Source organism: Ursus americanus, chromosome 22, assembly GCF_024610735.1.
Source record: "Ursus americanus isolate L20-20 chromosome 22, mUrsAme1.1.p, whole genome shotgun sequence".
Taxonomy (NCBI): domain Eukaryota; kingdom Metazoa; phylum Chordata; class Mammalia; order Carnivora; family Ursidae; genus Ursus; species Ursus americanus.
Window position 1 is genome coordinate 37,796,764 of NC_142148.1, and position 23,564 is coordinate 37,820,327.

Here is a 23,564-nt window from a genome sequence, read left to right on the forward strand (position 1 = left end):
CCCAGAGAGAACCGGGTTCCAGTGAGGGATGGCAGAGAGGGGTACAATGCTGGACAGCCCCAGGTAGCATTGTTCACTCCACAAGTGCTAAGGGAGCTTTGATAGAAGGTCCCCCAGTGATGAGTGTGAGTCAGTCCCCCAGCACAGCATGCCACAAGGAAATTTTGCTCATCAGAGCTACGATGTGGTTCACATGATCATTCCTGCAAGATGAAGGGTCTACCTGTAAATTTGTGTCTTCATCAGATTCTGAGGGATCTATGTTCCTGCCCTCCCAAAACTCCCCCTCCTCCCTGCTTCTGTATGTGTATAGGAGCCAAGAAACCCATTTGTCCTCTTGAGAGGGGAAAGGCTGTTATAACAAGATGAAAATGGGTGGCATTTATCCTAACTAGGGACTAGATTACCAAGACAACAAGTTTATAAGGAAACCTCTGGCGACCAGTCTCCAGCACCTCACTCAGCCACAAGCGGTCACCCCAACTAAACAGGAAGTCTGAAATGGTTTCTGAAGACAGGTCCCAAGCTTTGTCCATTTTCCATCACAGGCCTGTGTGGGAAATCTGCAGCAGACTCTTGAGTTTGACGAGGAAATTCTTTATTTAGCGAGGATAACTTGAAGTAAACTGTTCCATGGGCAGGTTTTCCTATGGTCCAGATCCTACCCGTAGCGATTTCTAAGCAAGAAGATCAGCACAGCAACAATTAGGCCAATGACAAATAAATCCCAGTATGGTCCAAGGGTGTTGTCCAATTTCATCCATTTCCATCTCATTGTAAACTGCTGGGAGAGACATTCTGTCAAAAAAAATCCAAGCCTCCCACTCCATCCAGAACCATCATTTCCTCCCATCCCACCATTGAAAGTTGTTCATTGTTGTTTTCAGAGATTTGGGACCTACTGGAGACAAACTTACATTAAAAAACAGAATATCTCGGAGCAAATGCACGGTTTCCAGTTTCATGAGGGCAAAGAAAACAGGTATGTGAGCATCCGAGCTCGTTTGAGCAGCCATATCATACAATCTCCTGGCCAGGTGAATGTCCTAGAAATAGAAGAACAGCCCCTACTCATCAGGTGCAGATTCTTTAGGGGTTATTCAACGGAAGTCATTGCTTGAAATATTATTATTTATCTTTGGTAGGCCCCCTCCATCCCAACCAAGATATTCATGCCCTAATCCTTGGAACCTGTGAATATGTTGTGTTACATGGCAAAGGGGACTTTGAAATGTCATTTAAGTTACAGACCTTAAGAGAAGTAATCCTGGATTACCTGCTCAGACTCCATAGAATCCCATGAGCCCTTAAACATGGTTTTCTCACAGCTGAGGGCAGAAGAGAAATTCAGATATGGCAGAAGACTTGGGAAGGGCTCCACTCGCCATGGCTGGAGGGGCCACGAGGAAAGAATGAGAAGGGATGCGGGCAGCCAGCAAGGAAATGGGACCCTCCGTTCTACAAGCACAGGAAACTGAATATGCCCAACAACCCGAGGGAGCCTGGAAGTGACTCTTTCCCAAAGCTCCCAGGAAAGAACGCATTGATTTCAGCCCGTGAGGCCCTACGCAGAGGACAGGTCGAGCGCACCCAGACTTTTGACCCACGGAAACTGAGATACTAAAGGTGAGTTGTCTTAAGACACTACATTTGTGGTGATTTGTTACACGACCAGACCTTAGATATGATTCCTGTTAAAGGAGCAGGAGAACGCTAGATACGAACAGTAGAGCTCCCCCCAAAAATGACAATACAGATACTAACAAGCAGGTAAAATTCCTAGTTTTCTTCATAGTACTTATCAGACCTGAAGTTCCAGAATTTGTTTCTTCATTTGCCCTTGTCCTCAAGGACCTGGACAACCTGTTAGCCCCTCAATTCCCAGTGCTTATTGAAGTGCCGAGTACATAGCTAGTCTCTGATAATACTTACAGAATGAATGAATAAACTATGTAGGTCTCGGCTGGAATTTGATTCCTCAAAGGACATACTGTAGTTCTAGGACCCTTTTCCCCAACTAAATTACTCCATGGCAGATAAAAAAAATGTTTTTAATTTTCACCTACTTACGGCTTGTTTTTGTTTGCTCTATTTTTGCTTGTTTTCCCAAACAAAGTTAATGGAAAGGCTAAGTAGAGTTGCTTTTAAAGGTTGAAGTGCCTTGGGCCAGTCCCAGAATTGTACTTAGCTGGCTGCCTTTGGATTATTTTCCAATGGGTAAGAAGAGAGATTTTTCGCTAACTGTGCTTATCCTGTCTCTGTCTTTGTTCTCCATCTCCCAAACCCCCACTGCACAGAGTGCAATAGTTGTGAATCCCTGTGCCCCCGGCTAAACCCTCTTTTTGGGCGGTATTCCCTCTCAGCTGTGTTCTGCTTGTCATTTCTTAAATTTTTTCCAAAGCTTTGTGGTCCCATAAATTGATTTGTTGGAGAAAGAGGAATGTTCTTGCTTAAAAACTTAAAATGCAGGAGACTCTTCTGAACAAATCTTCCTGGCAACAGAGAAAATGGATGCTATAAAAACTCTAATTTGTGTCTCTAACTCCAACAAATTCAGTGGGTGTTCATTTGAAAGCACCCTGCAGATTATAACGGCTATGTCACCCCCACACGTGAAAGGCATATTGACTTTAATAGGGCATTCAGGGAACAGCAGCCTTTGTCAATATCTCAGGCATTCATTCTTATCTGAAGCAGGCAACAGTTATTAATTTATTTCTTGAGGCACAAGCATCACAATTCAGTTGCTTAGTTTATAATAAAGACTAGCAAGAAGTACCATTAAAGTGGGATGAGCTCACTCCTTGCTCCGGGGGAGCCCCACAATTCTCAGTGGGGGTGGGGCTGGACATGAAAGTCGTTCTTTAAAATTCCCAGAGAAATTCCTGAACCCACTGGCTAATTAGGGCAACCCATATAAAAGAAATTTTATTAGTAGGCTCTAGAAAAGACTCCTTGTTCTTTGATCCTTACTTAGGAAAAAATTCCAAGTCTTTCAAACAAAAAATTTCCTTTCAAAAGTGTTTTGATGATGGCCAAGGGTCATCAAGTAAGTCCATCGCACACCCAGTCTACTTACGTTTAACTTTCCTGTGGTACGTTTGAGCTTATTGTGCTTTAAATTCACCAACTGAGGAGATGATGTAAACAGATCTGCAGACTCTTCTTAAATAATGTGTTTCCAACTAAAATATCAGGTGTGTCAAAGTCCTACCCAATGTTCACAATAGCTTCTTATAATTCAAAAATACAGAATTCTCCAGCAATTCTATGGTTTATGAAAATTGTTCAATTACATGTTGCAGGAGTTTTCCAGTCCTGAATCTTTGGGTGTATCCAAAACTTCTTATATGGGGACAGAGGTCATTTTTTGAATAATTTAGTCTTGTTTTCTTACTATAAATATGCCATATTCTAATTGGAGAAAACTTTGAAAACATAGAGCTGAACAAATATTAAAAGCCACCTACAATTTCACTCTACAGAGATAAGTACTGATCATATTTTATACACAACCTTCCAGCATTCCAGCATTTTTATATATATTCACATAGACACATACTTTTAACTTAGGAATTTTCCACTTTGCATAATATTTTGTCTTTTGCTTTCTATACGTAACAATATATTTCAAACAACATACCATGTCCTAAGATATTCCTTCAGTCTATAATATTTTTATATTTAATAGTTGCATAGTATTTCATAATAATGGCTAATGCCATTATTAAATAATTCTGTGTGCTAGTCACCACTGTCATTTATTTAAACCTCATGACTATTATATAGGGCAGATGATATTAACTCCACTGTAAAGATGAAGACACTGAGCCGCAGAGAGGTTAAGTCACTTACCTAAATTCATGGGACTTGTGAGTGGCAGAGCTGAGATTCAAATCCAGATAGTCTCCTTCTAGCCTGCCCACTTAACCACGGGCCATAGAATACCTGGTGCGATGGTATCCCACCACAGGACGGTTTATAGAACATGCCTTCTATTTGGGAGCAGTTTGTTTATTTGTAGGTTTTTTTCTGTAATAAGTAAAGCTATCCCCATACAGTTTTTTGTTTTGCGCACTTCTGATTATTAGGTGATAAGGCATTTATTTCAAAAGAAGTCATGGCCATTTCCAAGAGCTGTGTGTTTTGTCCTGTCATATATTTGAGAGGGCCATTTTAAATATCTAACCTGAACTTGTCCTTTCCATAAAATAATTCTATTCTGGTGTTTAAAGCTTCAGCTCTAACACTTCATAAGCGGTCAGACCAGACAAATAAGAAATGGAAATGCTTTGTGCCATAATTACTTTTATGTGTGACAGGTCTATTTATAATTTATTCAGTGGATGTGGTTTTGTTTTCTCTGTAGGATCCCAAAAATGTGTTATCTGGTAGGTCTAACTATATATGCTGGAAACTCATCTCCAAAGGCTAATTTTCCCCCCACCGTTTGTCTTAATTTAGGATAGATTTCTTAGTCATTATCTTAAAATATACATGCTTTCTTCCATTAAAAAAAAAATTGTCATGTGTTTCTTCTGCTTCATGGTATAAAATCATTTTAGAACAGGACCTGGCAGTACTGATCCGTCCACCTGAATTCATTGTTCCTTCGTTCACATTTTCACAGCACTTTACGTGTGTAAGCATGCACCAGTGCCATTTTAGGCTTTCACTACAGCTATGGACATGTCTCTTCCATAGTAGACTATGAGCTCTTTGAAGGTTGTCTTGTTCCTGTATCCCTAGAATGAAGCACAGTGCTTCCTGACACAAAACAAACACTTGATAAACATTGGAGTGAATAAATAAAGAACAGCAGGCACAGTACCATGGTAGTTTAGAAGCAGATGCAGATGTTTTTCAAATCATTGAAGGGTTCATGGAGGAGACAATATGGGAACTGTTCTTTGAAAAATGCAGAGAGGGGTCTTCAGTGGTCAAAACTGTGGGAGAAGATCATTCCAGCAAATGGGCTGATATGACCAAAAGTCAGGAGGGTTTAGTTCAAGGTCTCTGGTTGGGGGGTGGGCAGAGCAGGGAAGAAAAAGTAGTCTAGAAGATAGGGAAGTAGGTTAGGTCAAGGAGGGTTTTGAATGCCAGAGTAAGAAGTCTGGACTTCATTAGGCATTACAAGGTCAATAAGATGCTTCTATTTTTGTGTTTGTTTGCTTGTGTTTTTTGTGTATGTACATGGTTTGGGGAAGAGTGAGATGGAGGAGTAACAGTACCACATTTGTATTTTATCAAAAATAACCTGGTAGTTCTTTGTTAGTTGGGTTATGTATTAACTAAGGTAATGCTAACATCTGTAACAAGTAAATCCCCAAATTTCAATGTGGGTATTCCTGGTTGGAGATGAATTTTTTTCACATGGTAATTGGGGGACCCAAGCTCCTTCCACCAGGTGGTTCTGCCATCCCTTAGAACCTCTATGTGTTCTGCATTCAACCAGTGAAAGGGCAAAGAGACCAAGGAGAAGCTCCATGTACTTCTTAGCTGCCTTAGCCAGGAAATGGCAGCCTTCACTTTTACATCCGTTCCTTTGCCAAGAACTAGTCACATGGATGAAAGGGAGCTGGGAAATGTAGTCTCTGACTAGGAGACACATCTCAGCAACAAGTCCTCTCTCTGTGAACTGGGGACTAACATCTTTGGCAGACATGGCTTTTTCTGCCACAGATTTAAAGGAAGAACACTAGAATGGGAGACCACTGAGAAGCCTTTACAACAAGCCTACATGAGTAGAAACTCTGGCCTGAGCCAGGACACAGAAGGAATGGACAAGAGGGGATGGGTGACATATTTTGTTCATGGTTAAATTTCTGAAGTACTTCTGAATCAAGCATAAATTGAGATAGTTTCATAACAACTTGTGAGCTGAGTGCTTATATTTCTACATTAGTTCAGGTCCTCTCCCAGTTTTTCCTCAGGCATTATTTTGTATTCCCAGACCAATGATGCAGTCAGTCTTCGTCCACGGTTTAAGTCAAAGAGCTCATTGAGCTTAATTCAAAGTCATAAATTGGGGAATGAGATGCTTCTCAGCGAAGTTATTAGGATAAGTCACCTACATCACCCTAGTCCCAATGTCCTTTCCTAAAGACAGATGAGGACAACAATGTCCCATATTTTTTATTGATTTACCAAGGGTTGATTTATACCTCACTTCCTTCTCCCAGAGGGCTTTATGTTTACAAAACCTTTTTCGATACTCAGAGAAATCCTGGTAATGATATTATTATCTTTCCCACTGATTTGCATGAGGATTAACTAATAAAGAGGATTGTGAAGTACCCTGCTGAAGAAATGCTTAATTACTTGATCGCTTAAATGCTGTGAAAGTCTGTTCTCCTAATTGCTTTGCTTTCATTAACCATCACTGGAACAAGCTTTCGGCTTTTAATTATCAGCGTATTCATTTTAAGGATTAGAAAAAGTGGTATCTTCTTGTTAATTTGACTATAGATAGCAAGATTAATAAACTTGGCCCCTGGGTACTTGGTTATTATTTTTCTAATTGTGAAACAGAAGATATTAATAAAGACAAAGAGCAATGACTCCTCATTAACTAAATCTAATATTCCCACATCTGGGTCTGAGTAGAGCCCTGTTTTTTGGTTCTGGTTTTGGTTTTTTACATGTAGAGACTTTCTGTAGTAAAATAGACACCTGTGACTTCAAGATACTGATCAAAATGAACTACCCATGATTTAATGGGACCTGGACAGGAAAGACCAGAAATGAGGCCAGAGAGAGATTTCTAAGTTTTTTCTAAGCGTAGGAAATGTATGTCTCGACAACTGCTATTTGACATTGTGAAGAAAGTGACTGGGAGAGAGGTTATTAGTGACTCCAAGGAGGCAAATCAGACCCTCTGACGCGGTGGGCCATCTGGGCTCTAGTAGAGAGCGTCCTCTCTCCTGCAGCTGGTTCTGTGTCCTCCCTGCCCCCAGGGTCTTAAGGCAAAATGGCCTCACCGTGGTGAGGATAAGGCTGTCTTGGGGACCAAGTCCTTGAATCAGGTAGGACAGGTGAGCTAATTTGAATGTATCCTGTAGAGCGGGGTCACTTTTATCCATGATACACACGGTGTTCCTGTCACCATTATTGTTACATTTTAAATGAGGAATGATGTACAAAAGCTTTAATTTTAATGAAGCTTTACTTGGCAGTCACTCAAATTCTCTTCTGATCTAAATACCAGTCATGCCACACACTGACTACAGAGCCCCTTCTCAAAGGCTTATTGTTTTATTTCTAAACCTGGGGAGGGGAGGTATCATTGTTCTGTTTTACAGCTGTGGATGATGGTTGGAAGGGAGTAGGGTGTGGCTAAATGACATCGAAAGAAATCTTCTGATTTAGCTATTTGATCCTATTTTACAAACACAGGAAGCTTGTACCTGCTAAGAATGGGGAAACAGACTGGATTGGGATTTGTCATCCTTTCCATTGCTTAAGGTGCTGGGGATGATGAAAAGTGACCAGCCAAAAGGCAGGCCACAGTGAGACCTCAGGAAGATCTGGATTGTCGGTGCCTGGATATGAAGCCCTTGGTTGTTGCAGGGTGTACCATTAGCAGTCAGATAGGAAATTCCCCATCAATAACTCTCAACTACTAGCACAACTGGAAGAAAGAAGAAAGCATAGAAAAGCTGATAACCCCCTCATTATTTGGCTCTCAAAATGCAGTCAGGAGTATCCCTGATATGAAATATATACTTAAGCACTAAGAAAGAATCAAGGCAGAGCTCACTCTTTCCCCCAAAAATCATGGGGTCAGACAGACCTGGGTTCAAATTCTGACTTCGCCACCAATGAGTTCTGCAAAGTTGGCCATGTGACTTAACCTCTCTGAACTCTTGGTTTCCTGATGCATACATTGATGACAGTGATAGGGCTTATCTCATTGAGTGGTTCTGTGATTTGAATGGCATAGTATATATAACACACCAATGCCCGGCTATTACTATCATTATTGATATTTAACACACCTTTCTCACTGTGTCAGAACCCAATGCCATCTTCTGCCTTAATTACACTTACTAAGGGATTTACCCAATATCTCCTTGTCATGTTAGCTGTCTTAATAAATATGCCTTTATCTCCTCAAGGAAAGTGTAGTCTTTGAAGGATGGAGATCTATTTTCTTAGGATACTCTAGGGTGCTCAGCACTGTGTCATGTACACAGTGGGTGATTTATAAGACAATTCTGGATTAATGTCACCTTGGTATCCAGCTCTGACCTCATTCTCACTTTCTCCTTGCTTACTGAGAGCTTCAGAGTCAATGGAAATTTTAATGGAAAAAGGCCTGGAGGTGGAAGGGAGTAGGGGCAGGACCCACTACTATTGTTGAAAAAAGCTTGAAGTTATGAATCTAATTAGCCTGGACTAGAATTATTTCAACTCATTAGTTATGTCTTTGGGCATAAATGGAGAAAATAATTTCCTCCTTATAGGGTTCACGTTAGGGTAAGTATTATGTGTTGGCTGGGCGGGGGGGAATCTCAGCAAATGTCGTCTTTCCTTTCCTTCCTCTACACTGATGACATCAGTGAAATTAAAAACATTTACAAATTTTCCCTTCCCATACAGCTGCCTTACTAGGTTTAGATTATTACCTTTGCGATACCTAAACCGTGTTCGTACATATAGGCCAGATTGAACATTGCTTGTGCGCTGTGGTACTTGTCGGCTGCAATGCTGTAATGTGTGGCTGCGGTCTGATAGTCTTTCTTAGTTCCGTAGCCATAGTAATGGTAATCTCCAATTTTTACTCTAGCGAATGCATTGCCTGATAGAAATGTTAGAAAGAGAAGAAAAAGAACTCTGATGATTCATGTACAGTTTCTAGTAACTCAACCTAATGGTAATATACATTAAAAAGAAAAACAAAACACTCAGAATCTTAGAATCAAAATTAGATATAACTTCTGGAATATAAAATCTAACACTCATCTTTAGCTGTCTTCATTGCAGGACAACTCCCATGGTATAGTACGAATGTTCTTAAAGAATACAAAATTGGGAATTTTACCTATTAAATTTATTTTTTGAAGGTATGTCAACTCTTGGGAAACTGGATCCCACCCTTCTGGTTCTCAAACTTCACCCCTGAAGGTCTGCTCTCCTGCATCACTCAAGTCTCCTTTCCTAGATCAGTCCCATCAATCATTTAAACACACTTTGGTATCTTCTGTCAACAACAACAAAAAAATCCTCTCTTTATCCCATGGTGTGTCCATCTAACTACTCCCCATTTCTCTGCTCCCTTCATACTCAGCCTTTTTCAAAGTGTGTTCTATACTGACTATCTCCAAAGCTTCACCTCCCATGCACTCTTCAACCCCCTCCAATCTGGCTTCTGCCCATCTCCATGAAACTGCCACTTTCAAGGAGGTTGATAACCTCCATGCAGGTGAACCCACCGGTGACTTCCTTGTCCTCATCTTACTGGACCTCTAAGCAGCCCTGGAGTCATTGGACCTACCTGCCCATGCACTTCCCTCTCTTGACACCAGTGACCTTACAACCTCCTGATTTCCCTCCTGCCTCATAGGCCTCTCCTTTCCAAACTCTTGCCTGATTGGTCCTCTGCCCAGCTTATAAATGTTGGAACATTAAGGGTTTATTATTTGGTTCCTTTTTTCCCCTTTCTTCTCTTTCTTCTCTTCTCTCTTCTCTCTAACCCTCCTCTCTCTACCACTCTCCTCTATCTCTTTTCCTAGGTGATTACTTCCATGCCTATCTTGATGTTCACTCTTCCTGAATTTTATCTATAGCCCTGTCTCTCCCCAAGCCCCCAGCTCCTCTAATCGCCTCTTTGACTTCTCTACTTGGATCTCAAAGCACGCAATCGAGGTTCCTAACACCTTGCTACCTACCTCCCTCAAACCAAATCAAACCAAATCATCCTTTCCTTCCCAATCTCAGTGCTAGTGCCATTGTTAAGGCCGTAAACGTAAGGTAGTTATTCCTAGTTATTTCCCCCTCATTTCTTATTGAATCCTTCAGCAGGTCCTACCTCTAAAACATACCTGTTTGTTGCTGTCTCCTTCACCACCTAGGTCAAGCCTGGATAACTACAATAGCCTCCAAACTGTTCTTTTTTCTCCACTTTTCAATATATTCTCTGTACAACAGCCAGGATGATTTTTCTTTAAAGAGAACGTGCGTGCGCGCGCACGCCCCAATTGGGGGGAGGAGCAGAGAGAGAGAGAGAGAATCTCCAGCAGACTCTCCATTGAGTGCAGAGCGCCCACACAGGCCTGAGATCATGACCTGAGCTGAAATCAAGAGTTGGTCACTTAACTAAGCCCACCCAGGCGCCCCCCAGGATGATTTTTTTTTTTTAATGTAAAGTCAAATTCTGTTATTCCCGTTAGCCCCAAAGTGCTTCACTTTGCACTTGGAATAATATCCAGACTCCCTACCTGACCTCCCAGTCCTGCTTCATCTACCTTCCACCTCCCTGACTAGCCTCATCACATGTCACTTTCTTGATATGCTCTAGCTTCCTTAATATTCCGTAATACCCCTTCAACACACCAAGCTCATTCTTGCCCCACGACCTCTGCATTAAGATTCTTCATGTCCCTCTGCCTGTCATGTTTGGACTTCCTCTGACTCTTCATGTCCCTGGTTTCTCATTATTCAGGTCTCACTGCAAATGTCACTTCCCTCCCAGAGGCCTTTTCTGACTGCCTTGTCTAAAGCGTCCCCTCACCCCCCACCCCAGGAGTTACCTATCTCACCTCCACGTTTTCTTTCCTTCACAGCACATATTGCTGTTATCTTATTTGTTTACTTTCTCTCTCTCTCAAGAATTTATTTTCTCTCTCTCTCTTAGGAGGACAAGAACTTTGAAGTTCTTGATCACTGATACTGTCCCAGGCCTACAACGGTACTTGACAAATATTTATGGAATGAATGGACAGACACGGTAGGAAACATTTTAGAAAATGCTTTCCCCAAATGTTAAATAATTTAGAATCTTACTTTTCAACAAATTTGGATATATTCAGGAGTAGAACAAAGTTCACGTGACTTCTTAAGATATGAGACTTCAATCTCCCGAAGGCCACTGAGGGATGGCCTCTAAGGGTTCCTTTGGGGTCCAAGTTTCCATTCACTAGGAAAATGTTAATTGAAAAGATGAAGGAATGCTAATTTAGGACATCCGTCTTAGGTGTGGCCAAACCTTCTGGCACGATCTAGACTTACCTAGAAAAGGAGGAAGTGCCCTGTGTAGTATGGTCTGAGGTGTATAATTAAGGGCTACAGGATTCCTTCCATCCAAAATTTTTCCCGTATTTGGCCTACTGCAATGTGTAAAATCCTTTGAAACTGATTCCTTTGGGTACTGAAGTTCTTTTAATCATCTAGAATCCTTTATTAAAATGTAATACCATGAACCATCATTACCTCTTTCTGAGTAGAGGTATCATCCTAAAATTCATAAGCCGCTAAAGACATTGGTTAACAGGGTTTGCTTCCCAGATGCTTCAAAAGGTACAGGCAGCTGGGGGCAAGTCTTTATAGCAATGCTACCCAAGAGAGGGGCCTGGACGGACCTGGAGAGGCAAAAGGTCCTTAGAGCCTTAACAAGAAACCTACTCCATTTCTAATTTTTCCCAAAGCTGTCATCCATCGACCTGAAGATTCTTTCTGGGCCGTAACCATGAAAAGACAGGACTTCTGTGCATTTTCAAGCAAGAAGCAGGACCTCTGAAGTCCCTGAGCAGGAAGGCAGCGAACAAGCAGGTTTTCCAGAGGAGTCAGCTGCACTGTTATTAAGGGGCTGACTGGGGACATATGGTGCCCCTGGCAGGCTCTCAGGGGGTCACTCGAGAGCGGGAGGGATTCCCCCCTTGAATCTCACAGTCACAGCGTGTGACTGAGTCCTGACGGGTCAGCACTCTCCTCACATGCAGCCACTGCTGAAAGGAGCACCACCAGCGCTGATGAAATACTTTCATTACGACGATTCCGACCTCAGGTGAGGCTCTCAACAGCCTCATCTCCAGGGACACTCATGCCTGACCTCTCTTGTGACACATAATTATTCTTAGCGGCCTGACCATTTTTTTTATGTTGGTGACTTCTGTTCAATATTAATGTCCCCTCGCTTTCAGTGTCTCTTTTCCTCAGTGCAATTTCCATGCATTTCCTGGCTTGGAATAAGCCTCTATTGGCCGCACTTGAGCTGATCTACCCCAGCTGAGAGATTGGTGTTGTTTCCCTATGCCAAACAAGGTCTTCATTGAATTTTAGAAAACACACTTTTCTTCTTTAGGGAATTTCTCGCGAAATCGCACGGCTGGCTTGCTGCTCCGTCACTGGCTCGGCCGGATCTGCGAAGGCACCCCTGTGACTTTTCCCCTCGGCTTCGTATTAGTGGCAGTTGAGAATTATTCAGTATCCCATTCACTAGTTGTGGAAAAGAGATGATTCGACCTTACCATGAGACGGTCTTAAGTAAAAATTGCTCTTTCGCTGCATGAGAGTTCCTCACATACCCAAATCCTGATCGTGAGAGCTCCGCAGCCTCCGTTTGCTTTTAATAATGCCACCTGCCAATGCTTTCCCGCCAGCGAGAGTGTATATTCTTCATCCCAGGTGAACCCCGTAAACGGGGCACAGGAACCCCAGGAACAGGGACAGGATCCTGATATTTGACTCTGGGCTTTGTTCTGTTTTCTGATGCTAACATGTTAACAGTTATAGTAAAGATCTGAAATTTGTAAGTGTGCTATTTTAGAAGAGCAATCAAATGAGTCTTAGATCCATAAATAATTTTGCCTTATAAATCCATTGAGACATAGGTCACTTCTCTGATAAGTTCAGAAAAAAAACCTCAGCAACTGAGGGACTGAAGTCAGAACAAGAAAACTGGTTTCCTGAGTAAAAACTGTCATGTTTCAAACAACTGCTCTGGTGCCGTGGAGACAAAGCCGTAGAAAAATCCCTGTGGTTTACCAAACCAGGGACCTTGAGAATAACAAAGAAAAGAAATTCCTGGAAATGACCCCTCACCAGAGGCTGACCCCAAGATTGGTACAGTTCGAAAGACAACCTGATTAATATCCTGCGGCTTTCTGCTTATATGCCCAAGAACTCAGCTGGAGCAAACTGATGACGAAGAGTGGACAAGGACCAGGTGTGTGTTCATTTTTATGTAGGTTCTGTACCTTGAATGGCAGCTCGATTCCACAGGAGAAGTGCCATTGGAAACATCTTCTCTTTTTCAAGAATCTTAGCCTTTTCTAAAAAAAGGGAGACGTTTCATTAGGAAGGCTTAAAATACCCGTGTAGTAAAGTCATTTATGCATATGTATGATTGGGGAATTGCAGAGAATTTTAACTTATCTTACTCGATTCCAAAATGAATGCTGAATTGCTTTGAGCCACTTCATACCCCATTTCTGCAAGTAGCGCATACTGAACGAGAGAAGAATCTATATCACCATCCTTATAGGCGAAGTATGCTGTCAGGAACTTCTCAGCCCAGTGGCCTAGTTCACAGACACCTTTATAAAGCTGTACATGGAAAAAGAAATCAAGCAGACTAGTTAGCTGATATACTTCATCCCCGTCAAATTATAAGTGAAGTCAGTCTTCAGCTTCTGTTGGGTGGTCAGGCAAGGATTTGGGGTCTAAAGCGTGGCTTTTAAAAACTATTTAGGGGGAAGAGATAATACCTCTCAGAGGCACAAAGATTACAAGCGTATATTTTTTGGTCTTGAGCTGAAACTTCCTGAGGCTTATTTTACATTTACGTAATAAACTCTCCTGACTTAGAAGCTATTTGGCAGGACAAGAATGGATCGACTTCTGCTTTTAAAAAAAAGGAACTTTCTGGGTACTGCTGCTCTGCAAGGGTGAGTTATAAGGCCACAGCTAATGTGGAAAGGAGAGAATGAAGGGAAGACAGTGCTTGAGGGTGTAGGTGACATAACCGCGAGGGAGGTGTGCCGAGCTCTGTGGGGACAAGCGTCAACTTAGCTGAATAGCCCTTATGTAACCAAAAGAGGTTAGCCATACATAATTCATTAGGAAGTTGGCAAAGGAGCAAATCTAAAGATAGATTATTAGCTGGCAGCCTTTGAAATGAGTTTCAGAGGGGCCAGATTGCAACATGGAGGTATTTATATTGGTGCAGCGGAAGTGTTTAATAAATCAATGAAGGGCATTAAGGTCCTAAAAACTTTCTTTTGAAAAGTACATCACTGGCTCGGGCTGAAAGAATTCACTTTCTCAGTTGTCATCCAAATCATCAAAAACCTAAGGACCTTGCTTTCTGGGAAGAAGTGGGCTACATTTTCCGGGCTAAACCAAGCCTTTTATTTCCCAAGTCACAACTCCCGATCCCACTTACAAGTGCCAAATTGCCCTAGCCGTTTGACCGAAGGCTGAGACCGAGCCCCTTCACTGAATTCTGAGGCCAGCTCTGACCTGATGGAAAGCCAAAAGCAAGAGAGGAGGGATCATTTCTCTTCTTCCCTTTCCCAGCCCAAGTTACATCACAGCTTTTCCGCCTGGCAAATGTCAGTGTTTACACTTTCAACTGGGAGAGGTAATATCCATAAAATCAAAGGCACCAACAACTTAAGGGCAGTATCACCTCCTCTCTGTGATAAATGAAAAATGCTTTAAAAACATCCCATTATTTACCTCCACAGCAGTTCTGCACGATCTTAACACTCCCGTTCCTGTTGCGTACATCTCTGCCAGGTAATAAATGGCGAGGGGCTGCCCACTCTGAGATGCCAAGTAAAAATATTTGAAGGCAAGTTTATAATCCTTCCATACTCCAGAGCCAGCTGAAAATCAAAATTATTTTGAGCCACCCCTTGTTCGTTTTATTTTTTACGTTATAATCTATGGGTATAATGGTCACAGTGATGCCCAGTCTTTTAAATAGGATGAGAAAAGCCAACCAAATTCAAGCTGTTATAGATCCACTATTTGGAGGGGAAAAAAGTGAAGTCTGATTTTAAGTAAGAATATGGAAATTTATATTCTTGACCCATTCAGAAACCTGAAGAAGGAAGACTCTTCAGTCTCGTGAAAATATCTCTTCAATTCAGCATACCTAAGGGTAATGAAAAGGAGACCAAGAGGTGGTCTCTGAGGACCAGGACAACATCAGGACGTGGCTCACCATCCTTGTCCTTCCATTCCAGGAGACCAGTAGAGCTCCTCCCACCCATAACTACAGTTTGGAGCAGGCGAATCCCAGCTCCAGGAGGCCCAGCTCAGACTCAGCTCATGCTTGGAGGAAGGAGAGGCATTTGGGGCGAGGGTGGAAAATCAGCACGCTCCCAGCAGCTTGTCCTGGTTCTCTCATTACCCCTTTGTGAGTTGGGCACCTCCAGGCACTCCATTTGTAAAAGGAAAGTCTTTCGCTAGAAAGTCCTTGAATTGTCTTCCAGCTCTCAACATCTTATAACCTTTAGAAGCAGGGCCACTGAGAGCAAAGACTCTGGAGGCAAATCACTTGGGTTTGAATCCCAGCTCCACTAACTGTGTGCTCTTCGGCAAGCTGTTAGACCTCGATATGCCTCAGTTTGCTCATCTATACACTTTAGGATACCCCCTAGACATGTTGAGGGGACTAAATGAGTAAATACACATAGAGATTTAATAAACATTAGCCATTACTATGACTCTTATTCTAGAAGCTTGAGGAATCTGATAGATACTGGGCAGGCACTCCCTCTCTCAATCCCCACAGAGTATTACAAACTTTCATGGCTTTCTGAGACCTCCTACCCCAATCACTCTACCTTTGCTCTCAGAAGACAACTTGGTACCTCCTAGCTCATTGAGGAAATTCTTACATTGTCTTTTCTCACTTGCCTCTCTTTCCCTCCCTCCAGATTTATATCTGCACCATCCTTTCCTCCATCTCTCCAGTCTTTGGGAGTGAGAAATTCCTCCTCTCTATCAAGACTAGGGAGGCCTCTACCTACCTGGGTACAATCAGATCCTAATGCCACCCAACTTTTTCTAGAACCTCTTCATCAATTATCTCATCACTCCCAAGACACATTAACCATCCCCATTGGCTGGCTCTTTTTTGCCGAAAATGATACCCAGCTCTCTCATCATCTTAAAAAGAGCTCCCTCTTGGTTCTTGGTCCCTCTCATGCTACTGTTCCATCCCTCTTCTTCCATTTAAAGACACACAATTTCCAAGAATATTTTTACTGTACTTTCTCACCTTCCATTCATACCTCAATCCACTGTATCTGGCTTCTACCCCAATCAGTCCAGTGACCACACGAACATTCTCTATATTGACAAATCCCATGGATTCTCAGCCCTTTCTTTTTTGTTTGTTTTTGTTTTGAAGAAGCAGGCTTCTCATTGCATTTCACAGGAGGGCTCATTCATTTATTCTTTCTTGAAAGTTCTATCCTGTGGCTTCCTTAAAGATCACTTTTCCCTCTTATTCCTCTGACCATGACTTTTCAGTCTTTTTGTGACTCTTTCTCTGCCCATCTTTTCAATACAGCACTGAGTACCACCAGATTTCTGACCATGACTCACTGTTCCTCTCATGCTCTCTCTCTTTTCTTTTTGCAGTTTCAGCTACTTTTAACTAATTTCTGTATGTTGATGCCTCCCATATCTTCCTCTTCAAGTCTGACCTTTCTTGTGAGTTTTGTACCTGCTTTTGGGTATGCCTATTGGCTATCACAAGGCACCTCAAACTCAAATCTTTTCAAAAGTGAGCTTCTTGACTGTACCTCCTTGCTTCCTCCCTCAACTGGTGTCTTTTCCTTAAGTCTTCAAATTCCTCCTCAAATTGTGGCTCCATATTCTATCTAAACCAATCACTTCAACAATTTGATTTTTGTTAAAAAAGGAGTAGTTAATAATGCATTCGTCATTCTTGGTACAGCAGCCATATTTGTAGCACTTACAGTAGTACATGAAGCCTAACTGAAACTGTGCATTGGGCCATCCTTTCTCTGCAGCTTTCTGGAAGTATTTAAGTGCTTCAGCATAATTCTGCAAGATAATTACACTCTATTACTCAAAGGTGTATGTGTAACTCCATGGTAACAATTGCCTTCCACTTAAAAAAAAAAGAGTATAGATAGTGCTTTATATGATTTAGGCTAATTAAAATAGTATCATAAGTATTATACATTTTATTCATTATTATATTAGATTCTATTGGGAAATAATTATCTTAATTTCACTGTAAATTATGTCTTTTCCTACACTGACAGCAGGTTTTGTTAGATATTGGGGGAAGGTCACTCAAAAGGCAGAGGTTAACACTAAGAAGATAAATTTCTCAGAAAAAGTCCTCAGGGGTTGTATGATTTCTAAGGTTACTTAGAATCTATAATTCTGAGATATAATTAGGGTTGTTATTCTTGTCACAAATTTATTCTATGTCCCTTTGGCAAATATTCCATGGGATTATTGTATTTTTCTATTGTCAAATATGATAGTTTGGCAAATCAGATATTAGAGACTAATTCCTTTCTTTAAGTTAGTCAACGATCGTGAATTTTACCTTATAAATTGCTAGAAATATGTTGAAAAGATAAAAAAAATTATTTAACTTACCACAGGAACTCCTTTCCCATAAAAGTAAAGAAGACCGAGCCCATGAAGACCAATTGCATTGCCCTGGAACAGTTTTAAAAATCCAAGTAAAGTCCCAGAAGAATTAATGATGAGGAAAATTAGACAAAATCATTCCAAATATTTAAAATGTACCCAATAGGGGATTAAATCAAGGCAAGTTAATCAGGCAGTTGGTAAATTATTCTGTCTCTCTCTAGTTTCTCCTTTCATACCTTCATAACCCCCTTTGACTAGAAAAGAGGGAAATGAAGTTCAAGTCTTTTCTCCACTCTTTCCTTCAGCATTTATTTAGTGCTTGCTTTGTGTGTGACTCCATAATAGGTGTTGGACTGAGGTAGGAGTCCAATCCCTGCCTCAGAGAGTTCACTGGCTAGTGGGCTCCGATGAACTAGGTAGCACCTCTTAAAACAGCCACGTCAAATGTGGTAAGTCCTGTCATAGAATCAGATTCAGGAATGTTGTGGACACCTAGAGGAAGGGGACCCAACTGCCTAGATGAGGCTAGGGACTGAGGGGATTGAGTGTCAAAGGTGGTTGACATTTGAGCTTGGTCTTGAAGGATATGTAGGAGTTTTTGAGAAGGGAGAAGTCTATCCAGATACTTGTTACCTGCTTTGGTCAAAGGAGGTTGACATAAATGGCCAAATAACATTTTAGAGATTCTATAAATTTCAGTCTAGTCATTATGGATGGTAAAGCATTGTTGGTATATGTTCCTTTATTCAAATTTGACTGCTTATAACATCATCAATGTCTTCTTTTCCACTTGCTCCTAAATTAATTACCATTTCTTTTTCTAATTAGTATTCTAAAGAGTCTAGGGAAGGGAGTTTTTAGCATGTTTTAGCATTCAACACACATTTAAATATGTTGATATTTAGCATATCAATCCCACATAAAGAGTAAACCTTAAAAGTGACTTCCCCAACTAGGAAACTCACTTTTCTTTTTGTTTCCCATCATGCATTTCATCTTTTAGTGACTGAGTAAGAAGGCACACTTGGCTACTTGACTATCATTTAGCAGACCTGTAGGGTTTTTTTTACAGGTTTATAGTAGTTCCTCAGGAACTCATGTTTTGATTGAAAGCTCTCCAGATTTCTTCTTACCTCCTAAATGTAGTTATTGTGGATGAAGCCAGAGTGCCTCTCAGTGATACAAGAATGGCACATAACTAGAAAAGGCATAGGTGAAAAATAATTTCAAAACTCCAGAGTTTGAGCTTGCATATCAAAAGGCCAGCTATTGTAAGAATTCTTAAGGATGGTCCAGCTGTATTTAAAACAGGTGTTTTAAATACATTTAAATACAACTGCTGTCTTCTTCCTGCTTGTCCCCTGACTACATCTACCTGTGGTCTTGGACTCTTGAGATGGTCAGGTCTGGGGGTAGTAAGGCTTGCTGTGATGGATGTGGCAAAATCCGGTGAGTCTGTCTTCTAACTATCCTCATTTTAGGTGTTGAAAAAAATGGAAGGGAAGGGAAATGAGAAGAAGGAAGGAAGAAGGGAAAAAATAGGGTACATGTTCTAACTTTAGACTCACCAACTGTTTAAGGACCAGAGGACCTATTTGTAACTTTCAGGTCAGGAGTAGCCAACTCAGATATACCTCCAGGAGCCATTCAGGTAATGTAAGAAGGACATTAATCCACATCATAGAGAGAGTGACAGAGACTGAGGCCAATGAGAGAGTTTGTGCTCTGTCTAAAGGCAGCAGCAGCAGCCCCTCCACGCTCTGCTCCAGGCCACTGTTGTCACATGGAATGGCAGCTGCATGTGGTTGGCTCTTCCCATTTTCCAAGGAAAGCTGAATGTCCAGACTTTTAGTTGACATTTCCTAATCTTTGTTACTTCAGTATAGTTGACACACGATGTTACACTAGTTTCAGGTGTATAGGATAGTGATTTGACGACTCTCTATACATTATGCTATGCTCGCAAGTGTAGCTGCCATTGTCACCATGTGAGATTTCCTACTCTTTGAAACACTTTCTGGTCCAAACAAAACATGTGTATAGGCAATCCTCCCTTGTATAACTTCCACTTCAGGGATCAGTGCTCTTGCTTAGGTTAACTGACATGAACGTAGAGAGCAGATGGTCATTAATTTGTCAAACATTTAATGAACCTCTACTATGTACTAAGACCTCTATCCTCCTCTGGTTGAGGAGACATGGTTTTCAGGTAGTAGGAGAGAAGGCACAAGGTAGAAGCAGTAAAGTTCCAGCAGTACAGAGAATGAATGCAGGGCAAGTCCAGAGGAGGGGAAAATTATATGAACCAACGTGGGCAGAGGTGGGTTTGTGGAAGGAGAGAGGATTGAGCTCTCCTCTGGGGGACGGGTAGGATTTAGAATGGGGGATTTTGGGAAGGGAGGCAAAATGACACAACTGTGGAGATGAGAATGGGCCTGATGTGTTCAGAGGTGTGAAAGAGAAAAGCAGAGGGGGATGCCTGGGTGGCTCAGTTGGTTAGGTGTCTGCCTTCAGCTCGGGTCATGATCCCAGAGTCCTTGATGGAGCCCCACATTGGGGCTCCTTGCTCAGCAGGGAGCCCGCTTCTCCCTCTGCCTGCTGCTCCCCTACTTGTGCTCTCTTTCTCTTTCTCTATCTGACAAATAAATAAATATAATGTTTTTTTTTTTAAAGAGAAAAGCAAAAGAATATGGTTCCATATGGACCCAACAGGATAACTGCTTATGTTTCTGAGTAAATAAGATAAAGACTTATAGCTTTGCATCCTGGTACTGATATGACTTAACAACAAATTTAAAAAGATGTGTGTGTGTATGTGTGTGTGTATGTTTTGTAAGTAGTAAAAGAAGAGCATGGTTATGCAGAATGGAAGACAGAAACCCTTTATTTTGGTAGTGACCCCAAGTGAGAAATCTAATAAACCATCCAGGTGATGATACAGGAATGTATGGTCATGTCCACCTGATGCCATTCAGAATAATTACCCTAAATATAATTTCAGATTTTCTCTGTAAAAAAAGCAAACCCAGGTTTAGAACACAAGTGGCTCAGATCCCTGCTGGTTACACAGCCCTGAATAGCTTGGGAGCTGGGTTAATTTACACACCCAACTTCCTGACATTATTCCTTTGGGCTGAAAAATCAGCGTTATTTGCCAGATTACAAGAGATCTCCCTCTGTTACATTGCCCCACCTCTTTTTCAGGGCTTTCCCGTGTCATCCTAATCTAAGGGTACTCCAGATAACTAGCCTGCTGAGCAAAAATTTCATATAAATTACAAGGGAGAGGAGCCGAGTACCAGCTTCTCAGTAATTTACACCACAATAGCAGCAGCTCCGAGGTGCTAGTCATTTATAAATAGGCTCCTAAAGCAGCGTGCGGGCTTTTAAAAACTGAGAGCAGTTGAAAATATTCCCCAATTTGAGCACATCTTTACTCCCCGTGTTGCAGTATGGGGTTGCAACACAACACAATGCTTCCTACTGCACAGGGTTAGAAAGTGTATCAGGGCCATTCCCCAACATTAGGCTGGTGGGTGTTACAATGAGGATGTTCTTAATGCACCGAAGGGATTCAGAGTAGGCTACTAAGTTTTATCAGACAGATGCCAGACTCACTGAGCCCAGGAATCAAGACAAAAATTTTCATGGCAGGAGCCATATTATTCCATTTTTATATTCCCTCACAGGTCTAATCAATTCTGCCTTGGATATGCTTTGAAGTTCACGCCACCTCACTGACCCCAGGTCGCACTAGATAAAAGCCAACGCACTGTGTCTACTGTAAGCCAGACACTGCTTTAGTGACTTTGCAATATGAGGCCCATCAGTATTAACCCATTAAATCCTGGCAACAACTAGATGAGGCAAATTTATATTCCCATTTGACAGATGGGGAAATTGAGGCACAGAGCGGTTAAGTAACTTGCCCATGGTCACACAGGCAGTGTGCTGCAGGGCCGGCATTTACTTATTTATTTTAAAGATTTTATTTATTTATTTGACAGAGAGAGACAGCCAGCGAGAGAGGGAACACAAGCAGGGGGAGTGGGAGAGGAAGAAGCAGGCTCATACCGGAGGAGCCTGATGTGGGGCTCGATCCCAGATCGCCAGGATCATGCCCTGAGCCGAAGGCAGACGCTCAACGACTGCGCCACCCAGGCGCCCCAGGGCTGGCATTTAAACCATGGATTCTGCCTCTAGAGCCATGCTCTCAACCGTCTTGTCCTGGTCCCCTGAGGGTTGGACCAGGGGAGTTTCTGGCCTTCAGGGGAGATGGAACTGGAAAAAAATGTGCAATTCTCATGTGTCTTTGTCCTGAACTTACCGCAGACGTTGTCTGAGTTTTCCCTTCCTCAGTCCTCATCCCTTTTATTTCCCATTTCCTGAGCTAGATGGCCTCACCTACTGCGTGGGGGAGGGAAAGCTGCGATGTGTCTGGCCTCCTGCTAGAGCAGCATATATCACTGCCATTTTCCATTTACCAAGAAGACAAGCCATGTCTCCCCCTATCCCAAAGCCAGATTTTATTGTCAATGATATTCTTCTTCTCCAGGACACAAAACTCCCAGACTCATTAGCTGGTCGTGGGGCTTTGAGTCAACTCTTCGGCATCAGTCTGCCTGTAATAAAAGCCAAATGTTTTTCTGTGCTTACAGAAACGGGCTGAAGACATACCTTACTGGCCGCCATGGAGAAGTATTTAAAAGCAGTAGCATTATTTTGTGGTGCTGCAGCATTCCCCTCTAAATACATCTAAAGAAACCAAAACAAACAAAAAGAAGATGTAAAAAACTAAAAAGATGTAAAAAACTAAGGAATTTGCAGGTGATTAAAATATGTTTTAGAGCCACATGGACGTGACGGTTGCACAACATTGTGAATGTAGTGAATGCCACTGAATGATACACTTTAAGACGGTGAATTTTATATTATTTGAATTTCACCTCAGTTTTAATAAAAGGAAAAACTAAGGAAATAATCTACTACATACATTCTGGAGTGACCTTGCCGGAGGGCAAAGAAATGGACCCTGTTTGGGTTTTCTCACATTTCCTTTTGTCTCAAGCTGTCTGTAGCGCTTTGGGAAGTGGAGCATTTGTCCCCATGGTTACTAATGCGAATTGGCTGCAGGGAGCCAAGGGCAGCACTTGGGGGAGTGAGTGGTCTTTGAAGGACAGAAAAAAAATGTGCCTCTTTGGAGGAACTGTCCACAAAGCTGCTCAGCAACCGGGGAGGGTCCTCCCTTGACAGGGGCCCGAGGATGGGCTTTGGTCAGCCTAGAGCTGGTTCTCAGTCCCAGGATGTAGGAAGGAGGCCCCTCATTGGGTGGAGGCCTATCCCCGTTGGACGTTCAACTGGCCCAGATGTCTTGTTACATGGCAGAGTAGGGGGTCGTGGTCGTGGGAAGGGTCTCTGAACTACACTCAGCCCAGGAGCCCTGGTCCAGGTGCACTTTCAAGGCTACGTTTGGTGCTTCAGATAAAGGCTGCTGTTGTATGGGGCTTTTTCTCAAAGCGTCACCTCAAGAATACTATCCTCAGTCTGCAGCGGGACGCCTTGGCCAGCTGCTTCCATGAAAGACACCCGTCACGCTCTACTGGGTTCAGTTTGTTGGTACCATTAGTTTCTCAAGATTTTTAAGAAATGAAAAAGTACTGATCAAGATGAAGCATGTACCTTTCCTATAAATGCCATGGCGTTTGCACTCCCAGCCTTTGCTGCCTTTAAGAAGTAGTATAAGGCTTTCTGGAGAGAAAAGGAACAGTATTATTGATGGTCACAAATATATCCTACAAAGTGGCTTTTCAAACCAAACTTTATTTCATTTAACATCCATTCAAAAAATATCTATGAAATTGTCCACACTGTTTAAGGCACTACTTCAAATGCTCTTTCAACCATAAACCTGAAGAGTGGGAGCTCTATATGGTTCACATGTATAATTTTAAAATGTGAGGGCTTGTTTCTCT

General features: G+C 42.0%; 1 protein-coding gene across 1 annotated transcript in view; it reads right to left on the reverse strand.

The window, feature by feature from the left end:
- Window positions 1-565: 565 nt before the first annotated feature.
- SEL1L2 (SEL1L2 adaptor subunit of SYVN1 ubiquitin ligase) overlaps window positions 566-23,564 on the reverse strand; it is a 113,128-nt gene continuing 90,129 nt past the window's right edge. The window contains exons 11-20 of the mRNA XM_087853757.1: window positions 23,272-23,340; window positions 22,270-22,347; window positions 17,596-17,658; window positions 16,938-17,025; window positions 14,680-14,828; window positions 13,380-13,545; window positions 13,197-13,271; window positions 8,628-8,800; window positions 918-1,046; window positions 566-784 (exon numbers count right to left, since the gene is read on the reverse strand). Coding sequence (XP_087709883.1) covers window positions 662-784; window positions 918-1,046; window positions 8,628-8,800; window positions 13,197-13,271; window positions 13,380-13,545; window positions 14,680-14,828; window positions 16,938-17,025; window positions 17,596-17,658; window positions 22,270-22,347; window positions 23,272-23,340 — 1,113 coding nt within the window. The 3' untranslated portion in view covers window positions 566-661. The remainder of the gene's footprint in view (window positions 785-917; window positions 1,047-8,627; window positions 8,801-13,196; window positions 13,272-13,379; window positions 13,546-14,679; window positions 14,829-16,937; window positions 17,026-17,595; window positions 17,659-22,269; window positions 22,348-23,271; window positions 23,341-23,564) is intronic.